This window comes from Mesitornis unicolor, unplaced genomic scaffold (genome assembly GCF_000695765.1).
Source record: "Mesitornis unicolor isolate BGI_N332 unplaced genomic scaffold, ASM69576v1 scaffold23024, whole genome shotgun sequence".
Classification (NCBI taxonomy): domain Eukaryota; kingdom Metazoa; phylum Chordata; class Aves; order Mesitornithiformes; family Mesitornithidae; genus Mesitornis; species Mesitornis unicolor.
The window spans coordinates 1-12,850 of NW_010181091.1; the positions used below are offsets into that span (position 1 = coordinate 1).

At 38.2% G+C, this 12,850-nt stretch overlaps 1 protein-coding gene across 1 annotated transcript; it reads left to right on the top strand.

Annotated features, from left to right (window-relative positions):
• Nucleotides 1-1,441: 1,441 nt before the first annotated feature.
• Nucleotides 1,442-12,638, top strand: LOC104539721 (cadherin-like and PC-esterase domain-containing protein 1; the record flags this gene model as incomplete). The annotated part of the gene is made up of 5 exons (XM_010183315.1): nt 1,442-1,574; nt 10,074-10,294; nt 10,555-10,656; nt 10,857-10,944; nt 12,492-12,638. Coding segments are annotated over exons 2-5 (525 nt in total), but the record flags the coding sequence as incomplete, so codon positions are not given.
• Nucleotides 12,639-12,850: the final 212 nt, after the last annotated feature.

Consider the following 12,850-nt stretch of genomic DNA (forward strand, 5'->3'; position numbering starts at 1 on the left):
GCGATTCTGTGATTCTGTGATTCTGTGGTTAGGTGTTCCAGTATGAGTACAATTCTTGATGGTTTTATTTAGAAGGACCTTATTTATCTGCTAAGATAACTCACCCTGCTACTTGTCAAAACATATTCACTCAGGAATTCTGCTTACTGCAAGCACAGGTTCTCCTGGCCCCTGAGGTAGCACCTGTCTCTCCCAAGGCCACTGGATCCTGTCAGGTCACTTCACTCAGCCTCCCACTCAGCTCCTGGCCTGATAAATGTCAATGGGTTTTTGCTGTGGCTCCTTGTGTGGCAGCAGTCTATCAGTCATCCACAGTGAAGCACACCAGGCCAGTTGTGGAGCTGCTGCCTGGTAGTAGCATTGGTCACAAACATTAAGGCCAGATCAACTCTGCAAACCTTTGCTTTTGGAACCCATTGCTGGGCTGCAATGAGAAACTCAACTGTGCTAGCCAGGCCTGATGGCATTGGCACAGGGACCTGAGGGGCTCTGCACTTTTTCTTGTGTAACACCTTTAATCAGAGGCAAAAGCAGGTTTTGCTGGCAGAGCTACATAGACACAGGGAGATATTGTCAGGACGGTGCATTTGTATGGGTGAGAAAAGTGTTTCTTGTGTTGTTCTGAATGTAAAGGCAACTTGAAAGTTTTCTGTCTTCCTTTGGTAGCTGAATAACTCTGATAGCTTTAGAGAACCAAAATAACAAAACCATTCAACCTTAGGTAAGAGATGCCTAAAACCCGCTGAATTTTTGTAATCACTCCTTATGCTCCTAATCTGTAAAATCATTTTTGAAAATAGAGGTCAGGCTCTAATAAATCACATAGTTAATTCATCTCATCTTACTTTCACCTTCCAAAATGTGTATGTGCACTCTGGCATAGTTCTCTGAACTCTCACAGATTAATGAATTTAGTATATCTGAGGGAAAGCCATTATCTCACATTATCTGTACATTATCTGTATAATCTTAGATTCATTTTTACATCAAGGGGCCCTCAAAATTTACCTTCGATCAACCACCCAACTTTTAGATGTTTAGTGGTAGATGAGAATGAATCTTGTTCTTAGACACATCTGAATGTGAATATTTTCTTTTTCCATTCAGCCTCTTTATGCCCTTTCCCTTTCTTATATACCTTCTGTGGAGAAAGGACAATCTGCTACAAGAAATGCAACGTGAACTGAGAAATTAACCCACACATGACTGTCAAATTTGAGCATTCACAGCTCTTTCATGGAAAGGAAAATCTCCCATCCTTGCTAAATGAAAAAGACATAACACAAATGAAGGATATAGTCTCTTTGAAGGGTTGGGGGGCATTTAATTTAGGGGAAACTCACATGACAAAATACTCAAAAATATCTCACTTCCTGTATAATAAGGCTACTCACAAAAATACAGAGGAGATGCTGACATCCCATTACTGTTTTCTAGGGCAGTGGATTGTCCCTTGCCTCAGCTGCTCTGACAACAGGACCTGTGACTGGAGAGAAATAACATGGCAGCCCCATGGCTGCCGATACTCTGTGTTAGCCAAGCCTGAGCTCCAGCACTGTGTGGAGGGCAGAAAGGTACGTAACAGATTTTATTTTTATTTATTTATAGTCACCTGGATGTTTAGCATCCTGAGGCCTTAAAAACAATTTTATGATTCTCGTGTAAGAAAAATCCCCTTATATTATAATTTGAAAAAAATTTGGATGGAAAATCCACAGGGACGGAAAACAACCATTATCCATAATTTAGCCTTATATGTAGCCACAGTTGTCTGCTGCCATTTCACATAGAGCTTAGGTCACACCAGTGGAGTTTCAAGACCTGCGGTGTACATGGTTACCAGTTGGACCTGCAGTGAGTATATAAGGACTGTTAATGGAGGATAGATTTGCATTGTTGTCACAGTTTGTCTCACACTTGACATTTGAGTTGGGTTTCTTCTGCTGCATACCTAATGCATGGCATTGCTTGTGCACACTAATCTTACCAAGTCTTCTTGCACATTCTTTTCTTGTAGTGAAGCTTCTAAGGTGGAAATACAAGGTCTCCTTAATAAGCATGCTATGACTGTAGAACTGTTGAGAGAGCTCTGATCTGAGGCTCAGGTACCTTACAGAGGATACAAGTATCCAGAAAGTAAGTAATTAATTGTTATAAAGATTTTAGTAGTGTATTGTCTAGGTAAAAAAATAATAACTAAAAGTGACATTTTTACAAAATTTGAGAGCATTTCTATACAGACAAATAAAAAAATAATAGTCTTTAGTTAGCATTTCCTCCTTTTCTAGTAATTTATTGTTCTGCACAAAGTCACTCATTGCCTTTTGGCTTTATTTCTGCCTGTGGTTTTCTCATTACTATAGAGCTGTGGGTTTCTCCTGACATATTTTTCAAAAAAAACCTCATAGTTTTATATGACAGAGGAGAAGCTTGATCTGCCCCTCATGTACAAAACGAGCACCTCTGGATTGACCACAGCAAAAACTACAGAAGAATTTGATAGCTTTGCCTTAGTCTGTAATTTTCATAGACATTAGGCACTGCTTCAGTAACCAGATACCCTTTGGTCAGACAAATGAAGGATAACAGAGGAAAAATATGTCACTACAGAAGTGGATTGCCATGGTATTACTGGGAGGATGATGCTGACATTCCCACCTTTTGAATCTGACCACTCATGTTCACCAGTGTCAAAAACAGGACAAATGTTAAGGGTCCATTAAAACCAAGTATGTGAGCATAGAATCACAGAATGCATTGGGTTGGAAAGGACCTTTAAAGGTCATCCAGTCCAACCCCCCTGCAGTGAGCAGGGACATCTTTAGCTAGATCAGGTTGCTCAGAGCCCTATCAAGCCTGACCTTGAATGAAGCTTGATTTCTTAATTCAAATTTGACTATGTTCTGCCTCTCTGAGCTCACTGATCTGTTCTAGTGTCAGATGAGAGCCAGATCCTATGCAATCTACATTAACACCATGCAAAAAAAATCTCTGTAAAACTAATTGTACTTATTTCCCATATAGAATCATTTGCAAAAGTTTTCCGTCATTGTCTGATAATCTTTGCTGCTCCGTAGAAATCTGCTGGATCGCTGCTGTTACCTTTGCATAGATGTCAATTTAACTGGTTTATTCTTTTAATGTCATCTCTCTAAAGCATGTTCCCCTTTTGGTACACTTCTTTTATATCTTTCCCTGTGATGTTAATTTTTTCATCACTTTGCAGTGGTTGTAACTTCATGTGAGATTTTGCAATAGCATTTTTGCTTCTTTCTCCTAACAAATAAATGTAGAGCCTGGACCAATTCCCTCATAACAGTAGAACCTTAACCCTAAGAGAGTTTTTCTTGATACCTAAGTCAGATGAGTAGAAATGGTCCTTAGCTTGGGTAATAAGGTCCTGATTCTGTCTGTGATTAAGGCAAACTTTAGAATTACTTTACATAGTCTAAGCAATGTAACAGAAAAGGTATTTTTTTCAGGTTGTCACTGAAAGACAATTTTGCCCATCAGCTGTATTATATGTAATTATATATGTTTAAGCAATCTAGATCTTTTATAATGGAACTATTGAATAGACAGTAAGATATAATTTTTGTGAACAAATACATTTCTATTACACAAGAGATTTTGGTAACCATCTATAAATATTTACTTCCTATTTTTTATGTGAGTTTAAAACCATTATATACCTTGTCTTTAAGCACTACAGAGATCTCTGACTTCTACCCAAATCAATGACCTCATAGTGTTTGTAGTAAAATAAGCAGATGGTTTCAACACTGCAAATGTAAGCAGATTGCAAAAAGAACATGAATGCAAACCATAAGATGAAAAATCATCAACCTAAGTGAGGACACTGAGATGAGCTAGAATGCTGTTTGATTTATATTGTCATTTGCTGAAGTGTGATAGGAACAACAACTCACTCATGTGTCCAATTCTCAAAGTGTACTCAAGTGACCTGTGTACTTCTTCATTCTGGGGTTTTGTAGTATGTTGCTACACTTAGTATGTTCAACTTGGGTAATTTTGGTCTCTGAAGTTCAAAATCCTTTACAAAGGAGCCATATATTATGATTTACATTTTGCAGCATCAGAGGCAAAATCGTTCCATCGGAACTGGAGGTTACCATGAGCTCTCCCAACTCCAGCCCCGTTTTCTTACCTGTAGACCACACGGCATGTGAATTCTTGCTCAAAGTTTATTCCCAACTAAGGCAATAAAACCTCCATACAGAGATATGTATGTCTATAGCATCATTGGGTTAAATGACATCATACCTCCCATCAAAACACTAACGGCCCTCTACAACTGAATTTCTCTTCTGAGCACTCTCCATAAAAAGTTCATAGCCATGCAAGATTTGACCAGGAATGAAAGGCAAAGCAAATAGAGGCATTTGTGATTCACTAGGCTGAAGTCTCTGATTTTTGTCTTGAAAAAAATAATTTAGTTTCAGAATTCTGACTTGCTGGCTTTACTTCTTGTTGTTAAAACATCATGATAAGGCATTATAAATGACGTAAGTGTCTGTGATTATGTCTTTTCTTTTAAATAAGAGGTGTTAATCACTATGCCACCACCAAATTCTGATAACTACAGGCATTTATATCCAAAAAACCCCCAAACCAACAGGTTCTGCGTGCCTGCCCTAGATGTGCTGCAGCAATTGATGAAATAAGATGTACAGTCTTTTTTGTATGAAATACAGCACATGTAAGATTAACTGTATGTTTAAGTGCAATCATTCTGGTTTTCCTATGTTTCATAGAACAATAGTAAAATGCAGCATTGAGCTACATCACTTGCTCATTAATTTCTTTTATGCATTTGTCAATGTTTCTGAAGTATGTTTATGGTCACCAAAACAGAGCACTTCTTTCATATCTACATCATAAATAAGACTTCAAAAATGCTTTCTAATTTGTTTTCTAACTCCAGGCTCTTTTCATATCTTATATTAAAATTGATTTGTTTTTCAACACTCGGGTCTAGAATGATCATCTCCTTTCTGTATAACTGAAATTAATTTGCCCTGGCTATGACTTCAAATTGATTTCACATCATCATTAACTGCTATTTTAATTTGTGTGTATATAAAACTGTGTTTGAGCTAAGATGTTTCTGTTTCATAAAAACCTAAGACCACCTGTAGTAAAACAATAACAGATTGATGGAGACATGAGAAAGGACATACATTCACAAAAACAGTTTATGAGGCTTTATTTTGCTTTATGATGTGTCAGCAAGACTAATCAGTCATATGCTTGTATTTCAGACACAGAAAGCAGGAACATTTTGAAGTGTTGAGGCTAACATGATTCTGGTTGAGTAGATTTTCTTTCAGATCTCTTTTAATATCTGCAGTCCTTTTTCTCCTCCACTTTAGACTCTAACTATGGGTAACAAGATGCAGGCTGTTTTGTTCTTAGGGAACTCCACATGTATGCCTGAATTGAATCAAAAAAAATAGGCTAACATAATAAAAATATTATATCTGTATAATATTGGCTCAACAAAATCCCCTGTAACTGTGGCAATGGGTTTCTGAGATTTATACAATTCTATTAAGACACAATGCTTTGATTTTTGTACAAGAGCTTTAAAAAATGGGTGAAGGCATAGGGGTAATTACTTATCCAATTAGCAGCCTACAGAAAGCTGGCCTCAATGCAGAGGGGGATATATACTTTGTTTATTATTGAGAAATACTACTCAGAGTTTAGTCTTATAATAAAGTACCATTGAGTCATGTGTAATTAAGAACAGGAAATATGAAAAGGCAATATTTGCTGAAGTACTTAAAATTCAGCTGTTAAAACAGGAATTTTAACTTATAATTTCATACTAATATTTTAGAGTTCAGTAGTGTTTTGGACTTACAGGTGTTTAAATTTCCTAAGTGTGGTTAATTTATAATTATAGGTCTGGCTGAGAAGTGAATTCCACTATGCTTACACAATCTTTTAAAGCCTGTGAGCTATCATGGAATTTTTCACACAAAACAGTTGCAACAGAAGACACTGAAAACATCTGTCTGTGTGAAAGTGTTGTTCCTTGTCTGGTTAAATTATACCCTTATGTATGTCTGATCCTTTAGTCATCCTGCAGACAAGTCCGCCATTGACCTGAACAGTATATGACTACCCCTCGTGCCAGACTGTAAAGAAAATGAGATATGGCATATTCTACACACCTGAGCCATCATTTTGCTCATTATTGTCATAGAGCTAAATACAGAATCATCCCCAGAGCCCTTGGTTCTAATCATACTAAATACAAGATGGCACACACAGCTATAGTAAGTTCGTGCAGTTGTCTAGAAATAAATATGGCCATAGCTACCACACATTCAATTACATTGATTAATTATTCTAATTCTTTTAAGCTCTTGGCTTGGTTGAAGGACTTTCTTTCCTGAGACTGTACCCAACTCACTTTAGCCTTTGGGTCTTCTGAGCATTTTCTGTAAATGAAGCTGACTTGCAAACTGTGGATGCTTTAAAAGATGCTTTCTGATTGTCTGCATACCACAACAACATGTGCTTAACCAGTTTTGCACAAGGGCAGTTTGAAAAGCTTCTTTGCAGATGGGATTCCCTATGAATGTCCTTTTCTTCCATCTGGATTTTTTTAGCAAGAAGGAAAAGAATTTGTCTATTTTTCCAGGATTTACATGTCTTACAGCATGGTTGGACCAATAGTTAGAAGCAGATTGTTGGATGCAGACAGGTCTTGAATGGATGCTCTCTGCATGCAGATTTGCTGGTGATGCGCTATGCATCCACCAACCTGGGATGCATGATATTACAAAGAATACACACACATCTCTTTGAGATCTTCTCTGGATTTATGGGAGAGAACACCCTTCAAAATCTCAGCATGCCCAATCTCCATAGTGTGACTGCTGATACCCTCCTGTGATGACTGCAGGCAGACTTAAGAGTTCTCCATCAGAGCTAGAGGGCAAGGACCACATTTTTCACCTACTGCAGTCCTAGTTTTAGTGACACACCTTTCAACAATGCTGTGATTTCACTGTGAAAGTAGTTGGAGTTAAACAGATTTGTATGATTCCAGTGAAACAGTTGGGGTACGGCTCACTCAGTCAAAGAATGCTTGGCTGAAAGCTAATACGGTGGCTATAATTGACTGAAATTTTTGAGGTTAAACTGCACATTTGATCTGCCTTTCTGTAGAGTCACAAGTCTGCATAGGCTCATTTCTCTCTTCCCCAATTACATAGTCTTAACTATTATCTTAGCAGACTTGTTTCTGAGGATCCAGGTTAATTTCCCCAGTGAAACAACCTGCATTCCTCACCAGCATGATGTTGCTATCTATCTCAGTCCTGGCTCATCCTGCTCAGACACACCTTCTCCTAGGAACAAGCCTACATTCCCAGATGGACACCCAGACACTCAATAGCATTAGCTGTCTGATCTAATCTATTTCCTGACCTCCTGCTTTACCTCTTCACAACAAGGTCACTTAAGAGTAAAAATGAAGTGGGGGGGGAGAGTGCTCGCATTTTGACATAACGAAAAGATGGGAAAAAGGCTGATGGGTCCATCTCAAGTCTTTGATGCTCTGCAATGCTTGAGACTTTGGAAATATTTAGAATCACACTTCACACTTAAATTGCTAGAGAATACTCCATTTTAGCAAAACATGACATCTGTACATCATGTTCATTGGGCTTGGCCACTATTCTTCACTTCTTTTTTTCCACAAAGACTGTTGTTCTGCTGTTTTAATTCAGTGGCATATGAAGTTAGACCAAATACAGTTAGAATGAGAAAGTATCTGTCAGAATCTTAGTCACAGTAGAATGAAGAGAAACATGAAAATGTGACAGCTATGGTATCAATGTAATTTATAGCTGAATACACTCCTTTGCAATTAGAAATCCCTATGGGCGGTGAGAACAGAATGGTATCATATGCTATTAGAAGCAGAAGAAAAACAATCTAGCATGTTCTACCAACTGGTCTATGTGTGAAACCTGGTAGAGCCTGTTTGTTATTCTGCTAATGATCTGTGTTTTCATCGAAATGTTCTCACCCACATTGCAAGTTAATGATATCCTTGCCTGCTAGTATCCGAGAACTGCTTTTTAAATAGATACACATCTAGATGCCACAGTGATGGACTTACGGAGATTAAAGAGACACGAAGAAAAAAAAAAAGACAGACTGGAGACATTAAGAGATTTTGCAAGTTAAAATAATTGTTTAAAACCTCAAGCTAACCTACTTAAGAATTAGGACACATTGTAAGCATGGACTGTCTTCCTAATTGTAAACAATTGTGTGCAAGTTTGTGTCTGTCAAGGAGGAAAAGAGAGAATATCCAACCAGCCCTTCCAAGGATCCAAGGATCCTTGACTTCTGTGAGTCGTGTCATGCTTGGATTAAAGGGTTTCTTCTGAACAGAAGAAAATTAGCCTTTAATTTGCTTTAATTTGTTTACTACCATACATAATGTATCAAAGGCTTCCCTGCAGCTCACAATGGGCAAGGCATGGGAAGATCAAGTCATTGTCATGCCCATTCTTGGCCCTGCCACCAGATCAGGGTATGTTCATCTGAAACTGCTTCAGTTCTGTGGGAACCACCACTGGTATGCTGTTGTGGCTTATTTTTTCTCACAGTAAGTTCATAGTGGGAACTGGAATCAGTTCCTAAAGCTGTGCCATTCCTGAAGGGAATAAATAAATAGAGATGTATTAGATAAAGTCCAAGATGCTTTCACAACATAAAATTTCTAAGAGAATCTTTGGAAATGTATTCTTAAACATGCTATTGTGTGTAGTCTGAGTTTTATTTGCATAACCAAATATTCAAGATGGAAGTGGTAAAAGCATCAAACCCCAAATGAAATTAAAATAACAAAAACCAAACCCCAACTTACTGAGTGCCAACTACCCTGAGTTGCCAGAGGAGGAAGGAGAAACTGTGCACTGCTGTGCAGAGAACAGGGCTGTTACTGTGTAATGACTCTATGGTGTTTCTGACTCCCAATTTTACATTTATGCTCCTCTGTGGATTTCTGGCTGAGGTGACTGTGGTAATAACTGATTATACACACAGTTTCATTGGCAAACCACAGTGAACCTGGGTTCTCTTGACATTGCTTACAAGTTCTCTTCAGCAGGGGGAAATGCTAGTCCTATCCACTAAAAATAGGGCAATTACATTAAAAAAACCCACACATTAATTTCCACGGTCTCCACATACTGAGATGTTTGATTTGTCGAAGGAGTGTATAGAATGAGTAGGAACAAGCCCAAATTTGACTTCTTCATTCATTTGCAAGTAGCCCAGCAAAGACTGCTGATATTTGAAGTACTCCTGTCATGCTGATGACACTTCTAACTACCTTCAGGCCACAATGCTTCTGGTGGTCACCTCACACATGTCAGGACTCCATTCAGATTATCTGCCAACAAAATGAGCCCCTTTTCTTCCCCCTCTGAAGTGGCAGGAAGACCATATTTCTACAAACAAGGCAGCAGCTGCATTCATTGATATGTGTGTGTGTGTGTGTGTGTGTATGTGTGTGTGTGTGTGTGTGTGTGTGTGTGTGTGTGTGTGTGTGTGTGTGTGTTGCTTTGGTGTAAAGTCTAATGAATCTCATTTATGGAAGACAGGCACTAAGATGTGATGTGTAGGAACAAACCACATGAGAAACTGGAGGAACGAAAGCAGGAAGCTGCAGCAATTCCAAGAGGCTCTGTACTAGCAATTGGAAGTAAATAGAAACTTAAAAAAAAAGAAAAGATCATCAAGGAAAATACGGGACTAACTATGCAGCTGAAACCACCTATAACCTGTAATTTTTGTATTTGAAACACATAATATACCTTTTATTAGTCAGATCACACAGATTTTACTAAAGAAAAACTTTAGTATTGAGATGTCAGGGCTAGAGAACTGGCAGCTCACTGAGATATTTCTTGAATATTATGAGAAGGGCTTAAAAACCTCCAAACTAGCTGTATTCTTTTTTTAGCTTTTGGTTTTTGGAGTATACAACTTCGAAGTAATTTCTTTTTTTCCATCCAAAGATTCTTTTTATAGGCGACTCAACTAACAGAGGGATGATGTACTACCTAATAGAAAGAGTGAATAAGACTCTTCAGGAATGGCAAAAGACTCATGATGTAAAATGTTATCATAATATCAACGAAGGGAAAACATTTATCAGTTACTCCTACTACCCCCAGTTTTGGATGAACGCAAACCAGAGACCGACTTTTGAAAAAGCACTAGAACAACTGCTTCAGAGGTACTGTACAAACACTTTTGCTGCCTTGTTTGTATCCTCATTCTATTTGCAAAGGTGTTTAACACATTTTACCATTAAAGTCAGTAAACAATGAAACATAACGTGTGCAGACCGTATTGAGTGGTTGAAAAATAGAAGAAAATGACATCAGGCCTCTGATCAGGATGCCAGATACAGTTCACTGAAATGCAATGCAATGCAGTTAAAATGTTTGCCATCTGTTTTAAGGCAACGTGTTGTTTTTCTTTTCTGGGTTTCAGATCACGTCCCCTGGAGAACACAGACCAGACCGTATTAATTGTAGGTGGCGTTCAGTGGCTTAATTCCAATCACCTACAAATTATCCAAAAGGTGTTGAACAGGTAATGTTATGTCCTTGGTGTTATTCCAAGTCTTGATATGATAAATTATGAGAAAGAACTTGACCAAAAAATTTAAATACAGACATTTCATTTGTTTTCTCGTGTTTGTGTGCTTAACTGACTCTGAAAAACTGAAAGTATGTTTTGATATGTCTGTTAAGTAAAATGTGTATCCCTTTCTTTCTTTATTTGCCAAACAGGGAAAATCTATCAAATATCTTGGTAATTATCAAATCCATAGGGATGGGTTTTCACCTCCCAGTGGATGGAATACATTCTCTGTCACAGGTAAGCTACAGTATGTTTAAAGTGCATGTTCATGGAAAAATTCTCATTTCAGCAATAATTTTGCTGTCTGGTCAAAATATGTTACAACCTCTGCTGAGCCAGCTTTAAGTGGATCAAGGGAAGAATAGTGTTTGTATTTGTTCACACGTCTTGCTGATACGGATTCAAACCAATTTGGCTTATTTTGTGGATTCCAATGCAATCAGAGCACCATTCGAGATGTTGTACTGTCAGCCGTCCCAGCAACCAGAAACAGCTATGGTATTGAGTCTTCTGCCAAAGCTGAGAAATCAAGCTGGTGACAGGCAGATTGCTCCTTGTAACACGTCAAGCACAAGCCCTCCCCAGGTTTCCTTCATGGTTACTGCTGTGCATAATACTCTGGCTATTCACAGGTGTTGAAAAGAGAAAATTATTAGCTTTCATAGTTTATATACGGCACTCCTAGCCCACTATGAACTGGCACGCATCTCTTTTTGCAACCATAACACACTGCTGTATTCAGTGTGTGACTTACTGCTGCTCTCACCCTTCCTTTTGCTATGGAGACAGCCCTGTCACATTTTGCCCATTCTTTCTGTCTAAGTTAGTACTATCTGCCTGGTCCCTGCTGAATGTCTTCTTAACGATTCCAACCATTCCCTTAATTTTTCTGGAAGATCATATTAGGATACAGTAGGGAAATTGTTGGCATCAACATGAAGAAACATTGTCATAGCTTCTGCCATAGCTTTCAGCAGAGTTCAGTCCTTGGAGGAAGAAGCAGAAATTTCACTGAAGGGAGGCGAAGCAAGGATAGAAAGAGTAGTAAAAGTTTCTCGGGGCTACCTTTTTCTGTTTCTTATTCAGTAAATTTACAAAACTCCACAAGTCAGCTGCAGTGCATAACCAACATTCTTTTCCCTTTCAATATTGGAATCCTATGCCAAATTACCCATGTGGTTTGGGTGCTCTGGACCTCTGGGTTACCCCAGCTACTCTCAAAGCCCTTCTGTCTGCAGTGTCAAATCCACCACCTTGCCGAATTTTTGTCTAACCTTTTTTCTATTCCTGGTCTTCCTGCAGTATCTTAAGAAATAATAATCTGTTCTTCAGTATGACCATTTCTAAGATACCCATGGCCCTATACTTCATTTTAAACAACAGTCTCAATGACATTGGTTTGAAGCTGAATTTTTCTTTACAGAAACAATTTCACCATTTGTTACAGACAATTTTATAATAGAATTTTTTTCTGAATTACAACTCTTACTGGCTAAGTACATATTAAAAACAGCTACCCAGTGATTATATTTTAAACAGCATTGAAATCTTCCTGTGAAGGAAGCTGCACAACTACTGCAATGTAATTATAATGTCTGAAAAAATCAACAACAGTCTTGGAGTAATAGCTGTTTTCAAAAATGAATTTATAGTAGTGCATGTCTGGAGTAGAACATAACTGCTTTGTCCAAAATGCAGTTTTGCTATTCATTTCCATGGAAGAATATAATAAACTTTAAGCAGTCCTTCTGACAAGACATTGCAATATTTTATCTGGAATGCAGGCAGAAGTGCAAAACTTGTGGAACGAAAACCTGATTATTCTGGATACAGCAAAAAAATTCGGCTATGAAGTTGTTGACACCTTTGTCATCACCATGGGACGTTACAAAGAATTTCTGCAAGGGAAGTGCGGCTGCCATTTCCATGAGGTAATAGTTTACACTTAGATCATTCCCAGGTATTTAAGAGAGATTTTAACTGTCAGGTGCTTAGAAACCAAAAGGTATGCAATGAGGTTCACATCCATGTCTCAAAGTTAGGGCTGAATAAAAATGTCAGAGACAGCAGCCAACGACAGACTGAACTGCTGTGGTGATGACTCGAAATAAAAACAAGCATCCTCTTCTGCAAAGGTAACTCA